At 41.8% G+C, this 25,050-nt stretch overlaps 2 protein-coding genes and 6 non-coding genes across 8 annotated transcripts in view; 5 read left to right on the top strand and 3 right to left on the bottom strand.

The window, feature by feature from the left end:
• LOC116680459 (zinc finger protein 345) overlaps positions 1 to 25,050 on the bottom strand; it is a 71,767-nt gene that overhangs the window by 29,084 nt on the left and 17,633 nt on the right. The gene's annotated exons all lie outside the window — the stretch shown is intronic.
• trnap-cgg (transfer RNA proline (anticodon CGG)) lies at positions 520 to 591 on the top strand. The gene has a single exon. It is a non-coding gene; the product is annotated as a tRNA-Pro (tRNA).
• On the top strand, positions 3,294 to 11,109 carry LOC116680460 (zinc finger protein 260-like). Its single transcript, XM_032509493.1, has 3 exons — positions 3,294 to 3,787; positions 7,444 to 7,713; positions 9,810 to 11,109. The coding sequence occupies exons 1-3, from the start codon at positions 3,595 to 3,597 to the stop codon at positions 10,832 to 10,834; spliced, it is 1,488 nt and encodes a 495-aa protein (XP_032365384.1). The 5' UTR covers positions 3,294 to 3,594; the 3' UTR covers positions 10,835 to 11,109.
• Positions 13,955 to 14,026, top strand: trnag-ucc (transfer RNA glycine (anticodon UCC)). The gene has a single exon. It is a non-coding gene; the product is annotated as a tRNA-Gly (tRNA).
• Positions 14,289 to 14,370, top strand: trnas-aga (transfer RNA serine (anticodon AGA)). Its single transcript has one exon. It is a non-coding gene; the product is annotated as a tRNA-Ser (tRNA).
• Positions 16,024 to 16,139, top strand: LOC116680463 (U5 spliceosomal RNA). The gene has a single exon (XR_004329767.1). It is a non-coding gene; the product is annotated as a U5 spliceosomal RNA (small nuclear RNA).
• Positions 18,452 to 18,533, bottom strand: trnaf-aaa (transfer RNA phenylalanine (anticodon AAA)). Its single transcript has one exon. It is a non-coding gene; the product is annotated as a tRNA-Phe (tRNA).
• On the bottom strand, positions 24,200 to 24,415 carry LOC116680461 (small nucleolar RNA U3). The gene has a single exon (XR_004329766.1). It is a non-coding gene; the product is annotated as a small nucleolar RNA U3 (small nucleolar RNA).

Below are 25,050 nucleotides of genomic sequence, written 5' to 3'. Positions count from 1 at the left end.
TGCTAAATCTCATCATTTGTATGAGCACTGAGTCTTTCACTTTTTACTGACAAAATCAAGTCTTTGTTTTGGTAAAATATTTTGTATCAAATGTTTCCTGTTGTCAAATGAGATCGTTAAGCTGAATCAGGCAGTGGAGCCATGAAAAGACCCCATGCCAATCTACCTGACCATAGTCTTTCAAGTCAGTGACAAATCCAAGCTGCATTTCCTCTTTCAAACTGCATTTCTTTTTTACCAATATTAAATTTCTAATTTTGACAAAAGTAGTCTGTCGTCCAATAGATGGTGGAAACTAGGCTTATCTGCTGTCACTTTTGACCAAAAAATTCAAGTTCCAATGTTGGTAAAATATTTTGCTTCAAAAGTAGTCTTTAGTCCAATATAATCAGAAAGCTCAGTCTGGCAGTGGAGCCATAAAAACACTTCATGCCAAACAAACTTCTTAACGGTTGGCTTTCGAGTCACTGACTGGTCACATTTACTTGATGGGAAATTGCTAATAAGCTATATTTACGTGGCTCGTTGGTCTAGGGGTATGATTCTCGCTTCGGGTGCGAGAGGTCCCGGGTTCAACTCCCGGACGAGCCCTGAAGCAAGGTGCTGTTCCAACCCTAATCTGTACTTTAAAATCCAGTTTATTGTTAAATTAACCCAGATTAGGAGCCAGCACAATTGTAGTACAGCATGTTGGCAATTTTCATATCTTGCTTCAACTGCACGCAATAGAAAAAAACTGGGAAAAGATATGAGGAACAATGAGCAGGACATGGCTCTCCTTGTTCATTGGTCTAGGTTTATGATTCTCGCTTAGGGTGCGATAGGTCCTGGATGAGACTACTTTGCATTTAAGTAGAGGAATGGATTGAATAATCTGGTTTAGTTATTGAATATGATGGAAAAGAGTGTCACGCGCGAGGCAAATTTATCACAATACTACTATCACTTCTTAGTGGCAAAATCAAGTCGCTTTCCAGCCGCTGCATTTATCAATGTACGATCATTCTTACGCTCTGATTGGTGTGATACGAACGTTTCATGAATCTCACGTAAAGCCTGTCGTAAAAGGATTTCTGCGCTCATATCTACCCCACCTCTTTTTTTTGTTTCATGTTATGTCCCGGCAAGAAGTATTATGCTTTTGGGTCGTCCGTCCATCTCTACATCAGAATTGGAAATACTTTATTGATCCCTGAAGGGAAACTCTGGAAAAGAGAGCTCCTTTGAACCAGTGACCCAAAGATTTCAGCTTTATGCCTCTATAGTCCTCCGCTCTACCAACTGAGCTATCAAAGGGAGCTAGCACACATACACACGCACTTCCCATTCTTGTGAATGTGATAACACAGGACCCCCTGGAGGGACTTCCAGTCTCAATGCCCAGATGTATTACAAGATTTGAAGTGAACATTGTATTGTCCAGTGATGGTGGTATAGTGGTGAGCATAGCTGCCTTCCAAGCAGTTGACCTGGGTTTGATTCCCAGCCATTGCAGTAGCTTTCTTTGAGTTGTGTTAGTTGCTTTTTTTACAAGAAGTCAGCAGAAAGGTTACTTGCCCAACCTGGTTTGATAAAATCTCGTTGAGCTGCACGATTATGGCCAAAATGATAACGACAATTAGAGATCACGATTAACTATCGCAATTATTTGTTGATTTTCTACTCCAAAGTGCTGGAAAGGAAGGTATCACCAATCGTTGAACCTCAGGTTGACAAGGAACAATCTCAGCAAGGTGATTGACGGATGATTCTAATTACTTCACCAAGTTCAGCCCAAATGACACAGCTGTAAGACATCATATCGGTTGGCTTCCAGCTATGTAATAAATAAAAAAATAAAAAAATAATGCAAATTTCTTGAGGTCCAAATGGCATCTTTGATGGCGGCCAGGGTGAGCCACTGATTTGCAAAGTGTATAGCTGTACATCTGCTTCCTAAAAACAATAGCACTCCTTTCCCTCTTTTCTCTTTTGGCTTCTTCATCACTCTTCTTTGCGCTCATTCCCACTTGGACCTCCACAGTAAATAAAAGATGGCTCGTTCCACGTCTAAAATCACTTAAAAAAAGAGTTGATGAGTAAATCAAAGCTGAAAACACTGCCTTTTTTAAAACACCAAAGTGAATAGTCAACGTGTGAGCAATCAGGACACATTAAAGATAGCTGTTGGAACCTTGGTCCTTCCCTCAAAATGTGGGGCCCATATTCACACAGACCTAAACCTACTCACTACTCAAATCAACAATGCCAGAGAAAAATGACAAAGAGTGATAACATTTTTTAATAAAGTACTGGCATTTTTTCATCAACAGTTTCACTCTACCTATCGACAACTCCTTGGTCTCCCCTTCCCCACGGGTCAAGAGTCTGGGCGTAATCCTCGACTCCTCCTTATCCTTTCAGTCACACATAAATTATATAAATGACCGCCTCACTGCCTCCATCCTTATCCACAGCCTCCTCACCTCCCGCCTTGATTACTGTAACTCCCTTCTAATTGGCCTCCCTCAAAAATCCCTCCATAAACTTCAACTTCTTCAGAACTCAGCAGCTCGTGTCGTCACCAGAACCCCCTTTTCATCATATAACCCCGGTCCTCCAGCAGCTCCATTGGCTTCCAGTTCATTTCAGAATATAATTTAAAATCTTTCTCCATACTTTCAAAGCCGTCCATAACCTTGCTCCTCCATATCTAACTGAACTCCTTCACATTGCCGTCCCCTCCCGCTCCCTCAGATCCTCCTCCTCTATCCACCTCACTGTACCCCCCCAGCTCGACTTGTCACCATGGGGACCAGAGCCCAGACTGGAGCTCTGCTGCTCAGAGGGAACCTCTGCTTTAACCACCGACAGCTGCTGGACGTCTGAGGAGAAGAATCAAATACATGCACATTAGTGTTTTTTGGCACAAAAGTGCCAAAAAAACATGAAAAAACAGCAAGAGGGTCTTGTTTTGTTTCCAAGTCCCAGATGGAGTCTAGAGTCTGGGTATTTTAATTCCAAAAGACAAAGGAATTTTATCAGGATGCATAGTATCCGAATCCATGTAATAACTGGCCTTTAATAATAAAACTCTCCCAACCACATATAGGTTATTAGTCTGGCTATGGCCGGGTAAACTCAAACTATCCATTAAAGACAATTTTTAATATATCAAAGTTCTTAGAGCAAGACGTTTTTAGGAATTGAAGAATGTTTACCATTGAAATAAACCACTTCTTGTACCTCCTTTTTATACAGACCTTTATTTTGAAGGCTATTCACCAAGCTGCAGCAAAACCGGATGTTATTCTTTGAGCAATATGGCGTCTAACGTGAGTGAAAACATTGGAGTCGGTTTGTTGTGCTGGGAAAGTGTGTGAGCTCCAACAGATGTGGTCCATCAGAGCCCGTGTGTGTCCGGATAAACCTGTCTGGTGGACTTTGTGCTGCTCACCTTCTTTCTGAATGTTTTACCTCGGACTCATCTCCCGGAAGCTACAAAGCTAACGACGCTAGCTTAGCATGCTAGCTGCTTAGCAACAGTTTGAAGGAAAACAAACAGCGTTTTTGACGGAGTTTGTTCGGAGGAAAAGTTTCTGTCCTTGTGTGAAAATGTCTAAAGTCCAAATGCTGAGAGGGCTGGTGGAGCAGCGACTAACTGCGGCTGCTGAAGAGATATTTGGGCTGTTTGAAAGAACGATAGCAGAGCACGAGGAGGAACTGTGTCGTTCTAAAGAGGAGCACGAGCGCAAACGGAAACGACTGGACGCTGTTTTCAGCCCTCAGCTCCGGCTGCACAGAGCAGGTTGGTACCTTTACTTCTTCTCTCCGTTCACCCTCTGGTTACACTGACATCAGACCGGGATGGGCCCACTTCCAGGACCCCTGTCATTCTGGTTCATCAAACCATGTTATAACAAAGTTAATTAGCCTCCATAATGCTAATGTGCAGACAGGTCAGCCGAAGCCAGTTCAGGGCTCCAGACTAACTGTTTCACTAGGACCACTACAGACTTTATAGCTTTATAATTATATTATCAACTGTGCCAATGTGCCATTTGCTTATGGCCAGACAATGCAACCTATATGTATTTTATATTTTATAGAAGAAGCAGTCACATCCAGGGGCGTAGAACAAGATCCTGGGCCCTAGTCCTGATGGGCTCCCATGCTCCTCAACTCCCCCCCAATATAAATACCTGGGCCTCAGTACACATATCTATAGGCCTAGATGTTTATAGGTAATAACTATTAACTAATGCTAGGTAGTAGGAGTAGGCTGATTTGTCTACGCACATTTTAAGTCTCCTTTCTCAACATTAGACTTCTTTACTGTGGTTACTAGGCCTACTACATTAGTTTTCTCTGTACCTTTACTTGCCAACCTGTGTACTGTGGTGTCTCTGATCATCATTAATTTATCCGGCCGTAGTCCTGGATCCTCTGGCAAAAACTGGTCTGCATTGCTCGGCCTACTTTCCAGTTCCTTCTTTCATTTCCACACTGCGCTCAGCAACACTCATGCTCTCTTCACCCCCATCCTCCTCAGATCTCATCTTTCTTTATGAAGGATTCATTTGTTATTAAGCTATTATATTTAATTGTAACCTAATATAACACACTAAGATGTTTTAGTTAAAACCTTTAAATCAAAATGGCTAAACATGGTTTACTTTAATTTTGATACAAGTCCACCGGGTCAAATCCAAAGAGGGTGGTGTGTTGCGTCTCCACCCCATCCCCCCCCCCCGGTGTCACAGCCCTGTGTTTCAATGTTAAGATCTACTTCTACTAAATCTGACATAGCTAATGTTGACATGTATCTATCAATGATCTACCAAGCTACACATGACACTGATTAGCCTTTTCTTGCTAAGTAGAGACATAGCCTATTATAAAATTAGGCATGTTTCAAACTAGGCGATTATAATGGTGTTTTGAATGGAAACAGAGGTTAGTGTTGTTTACATGTATAAGTTATTTGATACTGTATATTCTGCTCTTTCAACGGGTTGTCAGTCTGTTTTTAACGGTCGGAGATATTCAAGCAGTTTAGCACCATGGATTTAGTTTCTAGTAAGTTACCAATTGTTTCCCCTCATTTGGTTTTTCCTTTCTTTTTTGGGTTTTTCCCGTTTTTTTGACAAATAAATACTGTACTGTAAAATAATAATTTTAATCATCAATACGAACGGAAGGCTTCAAATTGCGAAGATCAGCACCGCCCCCTTCTGAGATCCTTCAACGTGTGCAGCAGGATGTGATGATTGTGATTACAGCTCCGCCTTTAACACAATCATCCCGGACATTCTCATATCCAAACTAGTCACTCTAGGCCTCCCCCCTCTCACTTGTGCCTGGATAAAGGACTTTCTCACCAATCGGCCGCAGACGGTGAGACTGGGCCCCCACCTCTCCTCCACTCGTATGTTGAGTACTGGCTCCCCACAGGCTGCGTGCTGAGCCCCTCCTGTACTGCCTCTACACCCACGACTGCAGTCCGACCCACAACAACAACCTCATCGTCAAGTTTGCTGACGACACCACAGTGGTCGGACTCATCTCAAAGGGAGACGAGCAGCCTACAGAGAGGAAGTCCTGAACTTGGCAGCTTGGTGTTCGGAGAACAACCTGTCTCTGAACACCAAGAAAACCAAGGAGATCATCATCAACTTCAGGAAGAAGAGCACTGACCTAGCCCCCCTGTACATCAACGGCGAGTGTGTGGAGAGGGTCCACACCTTCCGGTTTCTTGGTGTCCTCATCTCAGCTGACATCTCCTGGTCAGCCAACATCACAGCGGTCATCAAGAAGGCCCAGCAGCGACTACACTTCCTGAGGGTCCTCAGGAAGCACGACCTGGACTCCAACTTGCTGCTGACCTTCTACCGCTCATCCATCGAGAGCCTGCTGACCTACTGCATCACAGTATGGTACGGCAGCTGCACCGTGGCAGACAGGGAGAGGCTGCAGAGGGTTGTAAGGTCAGCACAGAAGATCACCGGCTGCCCTCTCCCCTCCCTGACGGACATCTACACCTCCCGCTGCCTCAGCAGAGCAGAGAACATCATAAAGGACAGCTCCCACCCCGGCTCTGATCTGTTTGACCTGTTGCCCTCAGGAAGGCGCTACAGGTGCATCAGAGCACGGACCAACAGACTCAAGAACAGTTTCTTCCCGAAGGCCATAACGACCCTGAACTCACATATGCACTGACTCCACTCCACAGCCCCCCCCGGCCCCCGGACTGTCTTCTTCATTCCGTCCGACTGTGCAATATTATTGTTATACTGTTACTGTTATATAATACCTCATAGGACACTGGAATCTGTGCAATTTCATTTCATACAGTGCAATATTTAATACATTAACCTTTCCATTACTGTGCAATATGTATTTACTTAATATTAGTACTTAATCATTTCATTCCATCACTGTGCAATATTATTTATTGAGTGTTAACTCTTACCTATGCTTATTCAAGCTGATTTATATATGTATACTTGACAGTCACTACACTTTATATCTTTGACTTTATATTTTGATATTTTATACTGTTATATTTTATACTGTTATATTCTTATATTTTTTTGTGTCAACACTGCAAAGGGATTGCTTTAATCTCGTTGCACAAGTACCGTGTACTTGTGTATAATGACAATAAAGGCATTCTATTCTATTCTATTCTATGTTGGAGATGTTCTACCAGTCGGTTGTGGCCAGCGCTCTGTTCTCCTCTGCCATCTGCTGGGGGGGGGGGGCAGCAGCATCGGAGCCAGCAACACAAACAGACTGAACAAACTGATCAGGAAGGCTGGCTCCGTGATCGGCTGCAAACAGGACACATTTGAAGCTGTGGTGGAGAGGAGGTCACTGAACAAACTGTTATCTATCATGGATAACCCTGACCACCCTCTCCACCCCACACTGGTCCAACAGAGGAGCAGCTTCTCTAAGAGGCTCCGACAGCTTCGATGTCGCTCGGACCTCTTCAGGAAATCCTTCCTACCACAGGCAATAAAACTCTTCAACATGTCATCACTGGGTGCTAGATGAGACTTTTAGACACCACAATACTGCACTAAGGGCAACCGGCACAGTTGGTTTATTTACATTTTAGCATACATTTAGCATATTATTTAAGCAGTTGCACATTTTTGTTTTCCCATCCTGTATGTATTTAAACATTTGTTCTTATATTTTATTCCTATTATTATTATTTCATGTATATTGTATGTAGTATATTTTTTACTATTATCTCATTTATATTTATATTCTGTGTTGTGTGACTTATGTACGTGTGCTGCTGTAACACCGTAATTTCCCATTTTTGGGGGATCTATAAATATCTATCTATCTATCTATCTATTGACTAGTGGACTGGGAGATTACAGCCCTAGTGTTCTGGTCTTTTCTCCAGTAACAGTGGTATCCTATTTCTTTGGTTGTCTGTCCCTCCAGAGCTCCCGCAGCAACATGTCTGTAAGGAGGAGGAGGTTCTCTCTGACCAGCAGCTCAACATGCCAGTTATAACCTCTGTGGAATCAGAAGCAAACCGTGACCACCAGCTCCTCTCTCACAACTCTCATGGAGCTGAGAGCCAAGATCAGAAAGGAGGCCAGCATGGAGACTCAGGATCAACTAGAAATGCAGAGCCAGAACCAAAGAAGAGACGACGCAAGAGCAGAAGTCACTGTAACAACGTAGACAACACTAACATATCAGAGACAGGTAAATGGAATAAGTCTTTCATGTGTGACATGTGGAAAAGTGTAATTCAGAATTTTGGAGACACATGATCATCACATAGGTGAAAAGCCTTGTTATTGCAAAACATATGGAAAAGATTTCAGACATAAGGATGTTTTTAACATCTACATGAGAATCCACACAAGTGAGAAGCCTTATTCTTGTAAAACATGTAGAAAAGACTTTGGATGTAAAGATAACTTAAAAATCCACATGAGAACCGACATTTATACAAAGCAGTGGCTTGTTGGTCCACGTGAGAAGAGCCCAGACAGGTGAGAAGCTGTACGTTTGCAAGACCTGCAGGAACAGATTCTGTCATGATTCAGGTTTAATGCAGCAGATGAGAAGCCCCAGAGGATAGACTCTGAACAGTGGCCGCTGCAGTCTTGTTTTTTTTTTTTTTATCAGGCTGTTTTAGAGAATGTAATCAGCTTTGGAATGACTGCATGGTTAACGAACCTTTCTGTATCATCCAAATTTAAGTTATTGGTTATTTGTTAAAGACAGATAATCCCCTTTTTAGTCTATTTTTGACCAGTGCGTACTTAAACAGGTGAAGATTGTCCTCTGTGGTCCGTCCCATGTTCTGGACTGAGTGTGTGAATTGTTACCATATAGGCATTGGTCGGTTACCGGTTTCAAGGTATATTGTGGTTTGAAAAAGTCACGGTTTCAAATCCTCTAAAGTTTTCTATAGTGTTCCTAAGGTATCAGCTTTTTACCCAGACATTTTAAAATAATACATTTGAAAGCTGTGATTGCAAAACCGTGAAACCGTAATATTTTTGCTTAAGGTTATCATACTGTCAGGATCTCATCCACATATACACAGCTCAGCAGTTCAGATGGAATATGTTGCCGATGGGGACATGGGTTAATGACAATTATTTTAGAGAATAAAATGACAAGTATTTTAAGTGTAACAAACGCTACCTCATTTACACTTTCAGAAATCAGCTCTAAAAACTGTATACTTGTATTTGAGTACAGCTGATATACAGATTCATGCCAGTGGTTCTCTATTTTATTACCGTGAATAACATTTCTTCCACCTCTGCTTTTTTCATAAAAATCATTGCATACAAAGTAACAAAAAGATATCCGTCACTTAAAGTAGTAATTTATAAAAGAGAAATGTCCTTGTGGAATGAAGAAAGGTAGATGTACATCCTAAATGCTGATGTTAACACTGTTAAATAAAATGCCCTCAAGAAAAAGCAGAAAGCAAATCTCTCGCACTTTAACCAATATTCTTGGTGTGTTTGTTGCTTCTGAACAATAAATGTCTGTAGGCTGAAATTTGCATTTAATGCAATTAATTTGGGTGTTAATATGTTGTTTAGAAACAGGAAGAGAAACCCTATTCCTGGATGGTGCAGTTCCTGCTGCCGTCCTCCAACCTGGAGAAATAACATTGGTCTCTAGCAGCGTTACCCGGCGGTGCTTAGACGTATATAAACTACAACACCCACACAAAAATATCTATTAATTAAAAGATTAAGTAAGGTTGTGTCTCCAAAATTACCTTAGTTTATATACTTCTAAGCACCACCACAATGTTATTTCTCCAGGTTGGAGGACGGCTCATTTTGATAAAAATGAGTTTGTAGCTCATTGTTAACCTTACTACGTTAGGAAAGATGCGTCATTTGTGATTTAATATAATTTTGATATAAAGTAATTGATCCCAGAAGTTTGAATCTGTGAATATCTTTCCTGTTTTGCTCACATTTATAAAACCGTGAGAACGTTTATGAATCTGTGTGCACAGTGTATTATTATTTTTTTTTATTTATTTATTTTGTTTTTTTTACTCAGCTGACCCCAGGGGGGCCTCCGTATGTTTCTGTGATAAAGAGCCGAACTACCTCACATTAATTTAAGCATAATGTTGTCAAACTTACAGGTTGCACATTTGTGAATATTTGTAAGAATTGCTTGTCCTTTTGAAAAAATAATAGCAGAATGCAACAATTTGGTTGTAGTTAAGAGCCCTGTAAAGAGATCATGTCAACATGAAATTACAGTTTTCTAACAGTTTTCTACATGTGCTTGTACTTCCTTAATCTCCTCAGACGTCCAGAAGCTGTCGGTGGTTAAAGCAGAGGTTCCCCCTGAGCAGCAGGGGTGGAGCTCCAGTCTGGACCAGGAGCACCCAGACCCCCCACACATTAAAGAGGAACAGCAGCAACTCTGGACCAGTCAGGAGGGAGAGCAGCTTCAAGGGCTGGAGGAGGCTGATATCAAGTTCCCGTTCACTACTGTCCCTGAGAAGATTGAAGAAGATGATGAAGAGAAAGCTCAGTCCTCTCAGCTTCATGAAAGCCAAACTGAGGAGAACAGAGAAGCAGAGAGAACAGGACCTGATGGAGAGGACTGTGGAGGACAAGAACCAGCCAGGAACTCAGATCCAGTTAGTCCTTTACAACCAGCTACTCATGACAAGACTTCAGACTCCGCTGAATCTGAGACTGATGATAGTGCAGAATGGGAGGAGACTAGGGAACCTCAGACAGGTTTAAACCCTCTGCCAAACAATGAAGAACCTGTAAGTGATGTTGGATGTAACACTGGAAACACATCAGTTAGCTCCTCTGAATGTACAGGAAGCTTTGGCCGCAAGAAACATCTGCAGAAACACTCTGGAGCCCAAACAGGAGAGAAACCATTTAGTTGCTCAGTTTGTGGTAAAAGATACCTTCGGAAGAAAACCTTAATGACTCACATGAAACTTTATTCAAAAGAAAAATGTTCCACCTGCTCAGTTTGCAAAGCAAGTTTCTGTCAGCCTGGCAATTTGGCTGTACACATGAGAATCCACACGGGAGAAAAACCATTTAGTTGTTCAGTTTGTGATCAAAAATTTGCACAAAAGAAAACTCTGAGACAACATTTGACTGTCCACACGGGGGAGAAACCATTTAGTTGCTCAGTTTGTAGTAAAAGTTTTGCAGCCCCTAGCAATCTGAGACGACATTTGACGGTCCACATGGAGGAGAAACCATTTAGTTGCTCAGTTTGTTGTAAAAGGTTTACACAAAAGCAAACTCTGAAACAACACTTGATCATCCACACAAGTGCTGAATCTGAGATCTCTTAAATTGCATTTTCATTCCCTTTTGTCCCTTCCTGCCTTAGTCCGTCCCACCGGGGAAGCATGGGAGAGACAGAGGAGACATCCTTTCTTCTAAACCATCACATAACTTCGTCAGCTTCTGTGGACGGAGTTAGCGATGGCGTTCAGCTGCACGGCCATCAGGTCCCGTTGTTCTGGACCGAGACCAGTGAAGTCAATTAGAAGCTATTAGGCAACCAGGCTGCCAACCAGAAGCTATTAGGCAACCAGGCTGCCAACCAGACGCTGGGCGACCAGGCCGCCAACCAGACGCTGGGCGACCAGGCCGCCAACCAGACGCTGGACAACCAGGCCGCCAACCAGACGCTGGGCGACCAGACTGCCAACCAGACGCTGGGCGACCAGGCCGCCAACCAGACGCTGGGCGACCAGGCCGCCAACCAGACGCTGGGCGACCAGGCCGCCAACCAGACGGTGGGCGACCAGGCCGCCAACCAGACGTTGGGCGACCAGGCCGCCAACCAGACGCTGGGCGACCAGGCCGCCAACCAGACGCTGGGCGACCAGGCCGCCAACCAGACGCTGGGCGACCAGGCCGCCAACCAGACGCTGGGCGACCAGGCCGCCAACCAGACGCTGGGCAACCAGGCCGCCAACCAGACGCTGGGCGACCAGGCCGCCAACCTGGCGCCCGTTACCTTGTCAACCTGATGTGCCTTTGACATGTTTCTGCATGTACCTACTTCTATCTGTGCTGATATTAAACTGAACTGATTTTACCATACTTCTCTGATAAATTGTAAGCAATGAATGATTTCATCTGCCAGGAAGCACAATGGTTTCCCTTTGCCATTACTTTATGCATGATTCCAAACTAAAACAATTGCACGAAAAGGTTGTCAGTTTAGATTAACTACAACAGTCAGCATGGCAAGTACCCACTAGTAGGCTTGAGTCTATTTTAGTTTAAAACTTGTTTTTCCTTTTTGTCTTGGGGTCAAATTTGACTTAAGTTTCTTTATCAGAAATTAGTTTCTCTTAACTAAAAATAACATGGGTGGTCATCAATGATCTTTGCAAGTAAAAATACTGATATCATTGAATTTTAGGGTTTTAAATACATAGTGTTTGGTTTTCCTAGGTCAATTTTGACCTGGTGGGCCAATGGAGCGCTATTGTGCTTTATAGGAGATGAGTACATGTAAAGACCTAAAACACCCTCACATATACACGGCCCCCCACAAACACACAATCATACAACCAGCAGCGGCAAACTACCTCATGTAATGGTAACATTCTGCTTTCCAACACATGGAAATGCACAGTACCAGAGACCTGCAAAAGATCACGTTGTGCTCTCCAGCAAAAACGTGCACACACACCGGGGGTAATGGGTCATATATTGTACTTTTCAGCAGATGGAGACGTCAGTCCCTCCAGAATTTTGTGGTCTTTTTTTCCTAGTATTGCAGCCCAAAATTAGATTTTTTTTTTTTTTTTCTTTTGCCGGAGCTTTTGAAAAAAGCTTTTTTTTGTCTCGCGATAAAAGTAACAATGTCTTGTATTGCAATATCTTTGTTTTTATAATGTTTAAAAATAAGGAAACTTGAGGAAAATTAAAATTACTCTAGGCTAAGTTTTCTTAGTAACTGTACCTCTACGTGGGACTGCTGGGATTAGAAGAAGTAGCGGGAGACTCTGGTTATTGGTCAAATTTGTAGAAAAGTTGCAATGATTGGACAAAATTGGGGGTCGCACCAAAGTCACGGTGATTGGTTGAATTTGTGTGAATTGTACAATTATGACATTGCGAAATGCTGGAAGTTGTGTTCAGAATAATAATGAATAAAACAGTGAATAATGCTCAAAATCATCCTTAGAATAACTTTTAATTCCATAACATAAATACACTGGGAACGCTGCACATTCAATTCCAAATCACACTTATGACCTCAATAGTGTATGTGTGTGAGTGAGACTGTATGTGTGTGTGTTTGTCTGTGTGTGTGTGTGTGTGTCTGTGTAAGCGTCTGTGTGTGTCTTTGTGAGAGTGTATGTGTGTATATATGTTTCTGTGTTTGTGTATGTGAGAATGTATGTGGGTGTGATTGTGTGTGTGTGTGAGTGAGAATGTGTGAGTGTGTACAGGTCTGTGTATGTGAATCTGTGTGTATGTGAGAGTGTATATGTGGGTGTGTGAGTGTGTGTAACATGGTCGCCAGGAAGTCCTCCTGGTGTTCTGACACTGTCGAGATAAGCCTCTTTAAACCATATTATTCTGCTTTTTAAATACAAAATTTAAAAAATACAATGTTCAGTGCAAATCTTGTAACACAGACGGAAAATAAAGGATAAGAGATGCATTTGTGGTGACAGGTGGCTTCCAGTACCTATGAGATAACACAACATTGTTCATGGAGGCACATCTGCAATTTGATATTCTGTGATGTGTCATTGGATTGCTACCACTCTTAAAGAATGCCTTTTGCTGTCAGAAGGATTTCAACCTGCGCGGGGAGCCCCCCAATAGATTTCTAGTCCTTCACCTTAACCACTCGGCCACAACAACCTGAAAAACAATGCTATACCTGTTTGGACAAATGTTCATAAACTTTCAATTGGTCAGTAGGAGTTACCAGACACGGGCAAAGTGCAAATCGTAGTGCACTTCCTGTGTCTGTGGATCCTCGTAGAGTCAGCTTAATTGATATGCTCCCTTTTTGGTTGGATAAAACACAACAATAAACAGTTAAAAAATAAAAACAGATAAAACACAAGAATAAAAGTTACAGGGCAGCATACAAAATTAAACATTAAAGAAATGAATAACCATTTAAAGAAAGGCAACATCAAGAAGAAAGGTCTTCAACCTTGATTTAAAAGTTACTGAAGATGAAAGCATGGCCAAGTTTTTCCAAATCCTGTTGACACATACGTCCTTTAACCCTTGATATATTCTTAAGGTGATAATAGGCTGACTTTGTAATTGTCTTAATGTGGCTGTTAAAATTTAAGTCCACGACTTCACCAAGATTTCTGGCTTTGCAATCTTTGCAAAAAAATTATCTTTTGGAAATTGATCTTAAGGCCTTAATTTAATAAAAAAGAAAAGCCAACCTTTAAGGACACCAACTGTCTTGTCTAGCGATGGTGGTATAGTGGTGAGCATAGCTGCCTTCCAAGCAGTTGACCTGGGTTCGATTCCCAGCCATCGCAGTAGTTTTCATTGTGTGGTTACTGGCTTTATTTGTCAAGAAATAACCAGAAAGGTTACTCGCCCAACCCGATTTGATCAAATATTAGATCTCTGTTATGGTAAAAATAAGGGAGCATATCAATCAATCAAGCTGCCTCCACGAGGATCCACAGACACAGACAGTGCACTACGATTTGCACTTTGCCCGTGTCGGGTGACTACTACTAACCAACTGAAAAGTTTATGAGCGTTTGTGCAAACAGGTAGAGCTCTTCTTTTCAGGTTGTTGTGGCCGAGTGGTTAAGGCGATGGACTAGAAATCCATTGGGGTCTCCCCGCGCAGGTTCAAATCCTGCCGACAACGAAAAGCATTCTACAAGAGTGGTAGTGAGCACTAAACTTGTTCGAAATAAACTGAGCATTGCCTGTAAAGTAGACGAGAGCAGCAGCAGCGGGTGTGGTGACAAAAGCTGCGGTAAAGTTAAGCTGATTCCAGCAGCTTCAGGCTGGACAGAAAGTGACAAAAACACTGTGGTGCTAGAACATGTGTTCTGTATAGAATAAGTCTTTAAATCAGACAAATAGCAATTGAAATCCCTCAGATTCAAAAACATACAAATTTTATATAAAACGTCGTCATGTTGTAAACCAATCAGGTGTTAAAACAGATGAGAAGCCGGCGTTTCCCAGCATGCTTTGGGTCTGCCTGGGTCCGCCGGCTCTTGCAGTCGGTGAAAAGCAACTGCGGCCGCCTTGCTCTCGTGAGATTTCCGTTGCCCACGTGTGCATGACGTCAGAGCAAGTCGGGATCAAGTCGGACACAATCTAACCGGCATTCAACGGGCGCCGATCGCAGTGATATGCCTTCATGAACAATATTGTGTTACCTCATAGAAACCGAAGAAACCCATGTCCAGCAATGTATCTCTTAGCACTTATGTTCAGTCTGTGATACAAGATTTGCAGTAAACGTTGTATTGTCCAGCAGAAAGGCAACAGGTGTGTTACTTTTCGACTGTGATTTATATCATAGCACTGCACGCATTTTGCCCAGGTTTGATTTCCAGCCACCACAGTTGCATTTGCAGGTTTTGAAGCCATATACAACATTAACATTACATGTTTTACCCAGGTTTCTTTCTTGCGGGAGGCTTCCCAAAAGGATTAATAAAGATAAGTCTAAGTCTATCTCAGAAAAAAGAAAAAAAAACTGAAAATCTTCAGGAGATGTAGCTCAGTGGTAGAGCTCATGCTTTACATGGATGAGGACCTGGCATCTCCAGCAGGTATTATGGTAGAGTCTTTAAAAGAGCTGCAGAAGATATTACCTCCTGTGGTAATCTGACTGGTAGGGTTATAGAACGTAGTGGTAGACTAAGACCTCCTGTCACACAAACTAAGCGGTGTGCTCTCTCTTTTATACCTCAGACTATCAGACAGCACAGCAAGCACTTTAAATGTGCAAGTTTTACAGTTTCTATTTTTATGGATGAAATGAACTTGACATGCCATTAAGTTTACTCTTCAGCAAGTGGAGACATTTCATTTTGGAAACAGATGCTTTTTTAAACATCAAACTATAAATAGAATAACTGCTTATACAAAGTATAGAAATTAGCAGAGGATGGTTTCGAACCATCGACCTCTGGGTTATGGGACCAGCACGCTGCCGCTGCACCACTCTGCTCTGTCAGTTAAATTCTGGGATTCACATTTTGACGGAAGGTGGCAACGAAGGTTCCAGCAGCTTACGGGTTGTTAAGTTAAACATTTGGTAGACCTTGCAACTATCATTTATGTGAGCTTCCTGATTACTCACACCTTGATTATTCACATGTAACACTTGTGATTGGCTGGTGTTTTAAAAAAGGGCATTGTAAGTACAGATATAAACATCAGTAAGGAGTCTACCAAGTTGCCTCTTATCATTTTAGTTTGGACACCCAGTGAGGCTTACCGTGATGGTTTGGACTGGGTCCACTAGGGTTTTCTGCTGCTCTCGAGCAGACGGCTGTACTCACTCTGGTTTCTCTTCATAACGCACAACTCTTTTGCCTTTTACTAAAGACTTCCTTGGAGGGGAACCCTGATGAGTTGAAACTATTTTTGTTGAGCTTTGCTGTTTGGCCGAGCCTTTTGTACTTGCTTTTTCTTACCTTTGCTTTTACTCATCAGCTCTGTTTTCATCCCACCCAGAAAAGAGATTTTAGACCTGGAACGAGCCATCTTTTATTTCCTATTGAGGTCCAAGTTGGAACGAGTGCAAAGAAGAGTGATGAAGAAGCCAAAGGAGAAAGGAGAGAAAGGAGTGCCGGACCTGTTATTGTTTTTAGGGAGCAGATTTACAGCTATACACATAACAGCAGCCACGGCCCCATCCAGAAATCCTAAAACTGCAGCTATGGCACGGGTCTGGATGGGATCATACCTCAGAAGATTGAAGACCTTACCCTCTGATCTTATAGTACCTGGGTATTTTATCCTGCCACCAAGCTATGCTTTTACCCAGATGTTTTTAAAACATTTTCAACTTGAGCAAGAAGAAGTGTATGTCGGGGATGAAGCTAGGTGCTGTTCCAACCCTAATCTGTACTTTAAAATCCAGTTTATTGTTAAATGAACCCAGATTAGGAGCCAGCACAATTGTATCAGAGCATGTTGGCAATTTTTCATATCCTGCTTCAACTGCACGCAACAGAAAAAAACTGGGAAAAGATATGAGGAACAATGAGCAGGACATGGCCCTCCTTGTTCATTGTTCTAGGTTTATGATTCTTACTTAGGGTGCAATAGGTCCTGGATGAGACTACTTTGCATATAAGTAGAGGAATGGATTGAATAATCTGGTTTAGTTATTGAATATGATGGAAAAGAGTGTCACGCGCGAGGCAAATTCATCATAATAGTACTATCACTTCTTAGTGGCAAAATCAAGTCGCTTTCCAGCCGCTGCATTTATCAATGTACGATCATCCTTACGCTCTGATTGGTGTGATACAAACATTTCATGAATATCATGTAAAGCCTGTCGTAAAAGGATTTCTGCGCTCATATCTACCCCACCTCTTTTTTTTGTTTCTTGTTATGTCTTGGCAAGAAGTATTATGCTTTTGGGTCGTCTATCCATCTCTACATCAGAATCAGAAATACTTGATTGATCCGTGAAGGGAAACTCTGGAAAAAAATTTCTCCTTCGAGCCAGAGTTGAACCAGCGACCTAAGGATTTCAGCTTTATGCCTCTACAGTCCTCCGCTCTACCAACTGAGCTATCGAAGGTAGCCAGCACTGTCATATGAACTTCCCATTCCGTTGATTGTGATAACACAGGACCCCCCCCTGGAGGGACTTTCAGTGATAGAGCGCATTTCCAGTCTCAATACCCAAATGTATTACAAGGTTTGAAGTGAACATTGTATTGTCCAGTGATGGTGGTATAGTGGTGAGCATAGCTGCCTTCCAAGCAGTTGACCTGGGTTTGATTCCCAGCCATCGCAGTAGCTTTCTTTGAGTTTTGTTAGTTGCTTTTTTTACAAGAAGTCAGCAGAAAGGTTACTTGCCCAACCTGGTTTGATAAAATCTCTTTTAGCTGCACGGTTATGGCCAAAATGATAACGACAATTAGAGATCACGATTAACTATCGTAATTATTTGTTGTTTTTCTACTCCAAAGTGCTGGAAAGGAAGGTATCACCAATCGTTGAACCTCAGGTTAACAAGGAACAATCTCAGCAAGGTGATTGACGGATGATTCTAATCACTTCACCAAGTTCAGCCCAAATGACACAGCTGTAAGAGATCACATTGGTTGGCTTCCAGCTGTGTAATAAATGTAGATGGCAGTGGTGGGATTTAAACCCACACCTCCAGAGAGACTGAAACCTTAGTCCAGCACCTTAGACCACTCAGCCACACTACACGCAAGCATTAGTTCTCCACATCGTGACAAACACAGGCACCGTAACTAACGGTTTGCTTATAAATGTTAATGGAAAAAAAAACCTTCGTAAGGAAAAAGCCAATAGCTACATCCCCTGAAGATTTTCAGATTTTTTTTTTCTTTTTCCTGAGATAGACTTAGACTTATTTTTACCAATCCTTTGGGATGACTCCCACAAGGATATTGAAATTTCACTGAATAAAAGAAGAAACCTGGGTAAAACATGTAATGTTAATGTTGTATATGGCTTCAAAACCTGTAAATGCAACTGCGGTGGATGGAAATCAAACCTGGGCAAAATGATTGCACTGCTATGGTATGAATCATAGTCAAAAAGTAACACACCTGCTGTCTTTCTAGTGGACAATACAATGTTCACTGCAAATCTTGTAACACAGTACTCCACAGTACCTATGAGATAACACAATATTGTTTGTGAAGGCACATCTGTGATTTGGTAAACCGTGAGGTGTCATTTGTTTGCTGCCACTCTTAAAGATCACCTTTTGTAGTCGGCAGGATTTGAACCTGCGAGGGGAGACCCCAATGGATTTTTAGTCCATCGCCTTAACCACTCGGCCACAACAACCTGAAAAGCAGCACTATATATGTTTGCTCAAATGTTCATAAACTTTAAACAAATTGCAAATCGTGGTGCGCTCCCTGTGTCTGTGGATCCTCATGGAGGCAGCTTGATTGATTGATATGCTCCCTTATTTGTACCTTGACAGAGATCTAATATTTTTTCCAATTGGGTTGGGCAGGTAACCTTTCTGGTTACTTTTTGACAAATAAAGCAAGTAACCACACAAAGAAAACTACTGCGATGGCTGGGAATCAAACCTAGGTCAACTGCTTGGAAGGCAGCTATGCTCACCACTATACCACCATCACTGGACAAAGCAGACGGTGTCCTTAAAGTTTGGATTTTTCCTTTTTATTAAATTAACGCATTAAGATCAATTTCCAAAAGATGATTTTTTTAATTCCTCCTTTTAGTCAACTTCAGCATGGGTTCCTGAACGCATGCATACCACTGTATGCATGTATACCTGCATGCATTTCAAAATGTAGGCCAAGGATGTACTTCAAAAAGAAACAGAGCTGTATTGACACAAAAAAAGAATTTGACAGCAGAAAGCACCATTTTAAGGACACACAGTAGACCTACAATGAAAGTGTAATTGCACTGCTTTGAAAATAGTAAGAACCTTCTTCATCACAAACCTGATGGTGCAGTACTTGATCCACATGGATCCACTTGCTGTCCCTCTGGCTGTTCATCTCTCTGTCCCATTTATGTTTTCTTCCTCACTCTCTTCTTCCTCCTCCTCACCCTCTTCTTCCTCTTCCTCACCCTCTGGAATATCCCTCTTTGTGTCAGAGCCCTCACTTTCATCACATGATCTCTCTCCAAACTCCCAGAACTCCTCTGGCTCTCCCTCTTCCTGCTCTTCAGTCCCTTGATTTGTTTCTCTCACTGCTGTTTTTCTCACTTTCTGTTTAATTGGGGCTCTAAATCGCTTCCTCGTTTCATGATAAATATTAGAAGAAGAAAAAACTTAGGGGTATGCATTACATTTCCCTCCCTACTCAACACGGACATGAAGCCTGTTGATTACTTTACACAAATGTAGCTATTTGTTATCGCAATGCAACACCAAAGAGGAATGAAATTACGTTTTAACATCACAACATTGTGTAGACCTAGCAAGGAATGTGACATTTGGATTTTTGCTTCTGCTTCGATGAGTTTGATAGATAGATAGATAGATATTTATTGATCCAAAAAAAAGGAAATTATAGTGTTACAGCAGCGTACAACAGTCACACAGTACAGACTAAAAATATAAATGAAATATACGTACAATATACATTAAAAAATAATAATAATAGGATTAAAAAAACAAATATTTGAATATATACAGGATGGGGAAACAAACTACCTAAATAATATGCTGAAAAACACGATCAAGTTGTAAACATGTCAAGACGAGACATTTACTAATGTAATTTCACTCTCTGTGTGAGGAGCAACAGGAACACGGTTATGTGCAAGAACAACAAGTCTCTTACGAGATGAAATTATTTTGCTTACCTCAGACTCTGGCAACAGGAGAAATCCTCCCCCCACAAACACACACACACACACACACATTTCATCAGTGTCTTGTATCAAAACCAAGTGCCAACCAAGTGCATGAACAAGAATTAATTACAAATGATTACAGTAATTCAGTACCAATGCAATAATGAATGGGAACAACATGAACACAGGATTTAAGAAACTTCTGCTCGCTTTCAGCCCCAAAGTGGATCAGCTGCTGTTTCCTCCTGTTTCAAGAAAGCTCGCGTCCTCCCTTGATTTTGTATTTCACTGTCTATGGTTCCAAGGTCCATACACCCCTTACCCCTTGTTCAAAAAGAGTATTGGGACAACACTTGGTTTCGCGTGAACCCGCAAAACCAAGGGGAAGGGGTAAGATAGAGAAATGAGAGTCAGCCCAAGACCTCCTGTAACACAAACTAAGCGGTATGCCCCCTTTTTAATACCTCAGAAAATCAGACAACACAACTAGCACTTTAAATGTACATGATTTACAGTTCCTACTTATCTATTTACAGTATTGTAGTATATTTATTGTTTTGTGTTTATGGATGAAATAACCTGACATACCATTAAGAGTGTACTTTTCAGCAGATGGAGACATTTCACTTCAGACACTTGTAGCAACAGAGGCATTGGTAAATGTGATCAGGTGTGCAGTACAGTCCAGTCACAAAGCATAGCATTTAGCAGAGGATGGTTTTGATCCATCGACCTATGGGTTATGGGCCTAGCACACTTCCGCTGCGCCACTCTGCTCTTGCTCTCGATAATCTGTGATCCACATTTTGAAGGAACAGTTTATGGGTTGTAAAGTTAAACATTTGGTAGACCTTGCCACTATCTTTTATGCTTCCTGATTACTCACACATTGATTATTCACATATAACACTTGTGATTGTCTGGTGCTTTAAAAAAAGGGCATAGTGAGTACAGATAGAAACATCAGTAAGGAGTCTACCAAGTTTCCTCTTTTCATTTTAGTTTGGACACCCAGTGAGGCTTATCGCGATGGTTTGGACTGGGTCGACTAGGGTCTCAATATCAGACGAAACAACAGAATTACAACTTCCATTCATGTGCTTGTGCCAGTGTTCATCCACCTGTCACTGCATTTTCAGCTTCAGTTGTGTTTTCTTTGTTTTTAAAACACCGACCCTAGATGCTTTGTCATGACCCCATGAAAAGGCCAGGACAAAAGACCGTGTGCAAAGGTTGAAGGAAACACGAGAACATGACCACAACAGAAGAAATGATAATTCAATGATGGTGGTAGTCAGTTTAGTCAGAGGTGAGTGTGTATGCATGGATGAGTGTGAGGTATGGTGTCAGTGATTCATGCTGGACAGTGTAAAACTAACAAAGATGAGCGGGAGAGGTGCTGGACTGAGAGACCTCTAGGGCAATCACAGATCCACAACCAATAATAAAACACTACTGAGTGAATGTGTTCAGAAAATGAAGAACATTGTTCAGAAAGCTTAATGAAGCTTCATTTGACCATAACTATTAACCCCCTGAACCTGGTAAAAGGTATGAGGTACTCATGCACAGCTAGCCAGTGATTTACCTACTGTAGATGGTGGTTGGCATGCCAACGAGGCTCGAAAATTTGCCTCATTGGCAGACCAATCACTCTCAGCTACTGTTCCAACCCCCACACCTCAGTGAAGAGGAAAACACTTCAATTAAAGGGGAGCAATGCAGTTCTGGCCATTTCTTGGCTGTTTTCTCACTTTTTTCTCGCAGGTATTGTCTATTGAGCTCCACCTCCAGCTTCTGAATAGATCTTTGGCAGCTCTTCTGTTTCCTTGTGTCTGACTCCTCCCTCGGTCAGTCTGCAGTTTCCTCTTTCTCTGTTCCTCCCACAATGCTTTCTTAAGTTTCTGTTTCCCTTTTACCGGCTCAGTCATGACGATACTGTGAAAAACACCAAAAGAAATCCATCGCTATCTTGTTAGCAAGACCTGATCTCACGCTATACTTCCTGACGCTGAGTTGGCGACTCGCTGACTGAAAGTCGCAAGGGGGGGGGGTTTCAGCTCACAGGCGCTAGGGGGGAGCGAGACGACCACCATTCAACTCATTCCAATGACTCCGCAGCTGTTCTGTTGGGTAAATTAAGCTAAAAATAAATGCATAGTTGTATAAGTTCTAATGTTTATTTCTTGACTCCCAGGACATATGAGAAGGGTTTTAGAGGAGACTGGCTCAGCTCGTACTGCTCTGTGTGTGATATCAATACATAATTGGAAGATTCACGTTCCCTTTAAGGTCCTACAACCATTTTTAAAATTCAAGTGACCTCAGTGCAGCACAAATATCCTAATAACCCAGTTTGTTCTGAAAGAAATGATGTTGATCTCTTGACTGGAGACACCAGGGTTGAGGTTTTACAAGCTTTTATAGAAAATAGAAGCAGACGGACAATGAGCTATAAAAATGACCTTAGGTCTCAGAAGGTTAAATAATAGGAAGTTGCTGAGCACACACAGTTACTAGAGTTAGAGAAAATGACGTCCCAAACGGCGCATACTTGTGTGTACTGCTCTTGTGCAAAGACATCCATCTTTTTTTTTTATTAGATTCAACTTTATTGTCATTGTGCAGAGTACAAGTACAAAGACAATGAAATGCAGTTTGTGTCTAACCAGAAAAGTGTAATATGATATGCAAAGTACAGACAGGTGGTGCATAGGCAGGACAAGACATATATTACAGTGTTATTTAAAGTTTTTTTTACTGTTTATTAGCATTTTTTTCAAGAAAAATTTTCAGTCCGATTGTGAGTTGGCCTGGCCGTTGGCTAGTTAGCTAACGGTAGCTTCCATGCTACATGAATAAGCCAGACCGAGTTGTCCCTCATCTGGTGATAGAACCCTGATTTCCCCCCCCCCCGTCCTGTTAGCTCAGAGCTCCACAGACTCAATCCACAGGTACTAATTAGTTTGAGAGGTTGTCATCACTGAGTTGTGGTTGTGATGGAAAATGAACCAGAATAAAAAAAAAGTACACGAGTAAATGTTGCACTACACGCTTGCAGCTGTCATTCTGTTCATGGAAATATCAATCTACACAGTTGTGAATATTTTTTCTGGGACTTCACATTCAGAATACCGGTGTGTGAATATTTTCAACAAGTGCAAATAACAAATTCAGATTTTTTTCACAATCTCTCATGTATTTTTTCAGTGTGTGACATAAAATTAAGATCACACGTGTGTAAATACTTGCAAGTGCAAATTTTTATTTTTACAAGTGCAAATTTAAACATATAAGTTCAGATTTTTTTGTTCTGCTAGCTCCCACCTTTTGCCCCATATTTCCCTTCATATGAGTCCGAGCCAGCAGCACTAAGGAAGAGCAGCCTCTCCTACGGCGAGTGGTGGCGACCCACGGGGAAACTTTGGTTTCCCAGTCAGTTCCAGTAGTACAGGTGAGAGAGTGGTGGATAAAACGAGGACTGTGGGTCGGCGTTGTTGGTACGTGAGTGGAAATACATCCAACATGCTAACGCATATCCAACGCCATCACCCAGACATGCCAATCACTGGAACAAGACAAAAAAACTGTCCAACGTCTCCTCCCTACAGTGGTTAACCAGCCTTTAGATCCAAATACAAATAGGCCAAAAAAATCACTGAATCAATCAGGATTTCCACATCACCTTCAATGCCCCGTATCCACTCGTAGAGTAACCTGGCTTCAAGTATTTGCTGTATGAACTCAAACCTCGTTACAACATGTCATCCCGTCCACCGGGACTTCAGTGGACCGTTCCACCCCTTTAATACATGTCAATCAAGCTGAGCCTGTAAAGGCCACACAGTCTGATTAGTCAAGTGGAAACACCTGTGGGAGTGGAACATGGATGTGTAGAGATGGGCTTTCAAACAATGCACCTCCTTGACATGTCAAAGTAGGAAAAGCAAAGGTAGAAATGAAAATGAATTATGGCTTAACTCGGTTTATATTTTTACACTGGACATAAGGCATTACAAAGTCAAGAAAGTAGGTGTTAACCCTTTCAAGCAACCTTGTTCAACATGGACTAAACATACTTTGAGACTGACTATAAATTCAGTTAATTAGAAAGTTTAGCATGTTTTTTTACCTTCACTGATGTTAGTGTCCACATATCTGCTACTACCACTCTGATCATATTCCCTTCCTCAATACTCCATAAAGAAGCAAAGAACAATCATCAATGACAGAGAGCATATGAAGTGAATCATTACTCTCTGTCAGCTTCTCGCTCAGAAAGGAATATCACGACTCATCATCGTGGTCAGCGAGACCAAACACTTTAGAAACACATTCCTCTAGTCAGAAACTCTAGAAATGATCCCTGATCATATAGTCTTGGTTAGACTGAGGGGGGAACTGCATCTCATTCACTGCAGAGTGATTGTCACTCAGGGTTCAGAGGGACAGAAGCTAATCGTTACGTGCTCCAGATGACTCTGAGGTGAGAAAATCTATTTAGATCTTTAAGAAGACCGATATGTAGATTGAATTAGATTTTCAGTCACTGTTGTCTCAATACTTCAGTGTCAGCCTACTTATTCTCTACAATAAATGCTCCAGTCCTTTCTTTGCATTAAACACCAGCCAATCACAAGTGTTACATGTGAATACTCAATGTATGATTAATCAGGAAGCTCACATAAAAGATAGTTGCAAGGTCTACCAAATGTTTAACTTTACAACCCGTAAGCTGTTGGAGCCTTGGTTGCCATGTTTCCTCAAAATATCAGATCAGAGCGGAAGCGTGCTGCGCCCGTAACCCAGAGGTTGATGGATCAAAACCATTCTCTGCTATTTGTTATGCTATCAGCATGAAGTCTATTTCCAGTCTGTTAACAAAGCATCTGTTGCTGCAAGTGACTGATGTGAAATGTCTCCACTTGCAGAAGAGTAAACTTAATGGCATGACAAGTTTCATCTATAAAAATGGAAGCTACGGTGCTCATAACCGCCATGACACCCATAAAAACTG

The sequence above is a fragment of the Etheostoma spectabile genome, unplaced genomic scaffold (assembly GCF_008692095.1).
Source record: "Etheostoma spectabile isolate EspeVRDwgs_2016 unplaced genomic scaffold, UIUC_Espe_1.0 scaffold00018463, whole genome shotgun sequence".
Taxonomy (NCBI): domain Eukaryota; kingdom Metazoa; phylum Chordata; class Actinopteri; order Perciformes; family Percidae; genus Etheostoma; species Etheostoma spectabile.
Note: the sequence above shows the minus strand (reverse complement) of the source record. Positions and strands in the feature narration are given on the sequence as shown.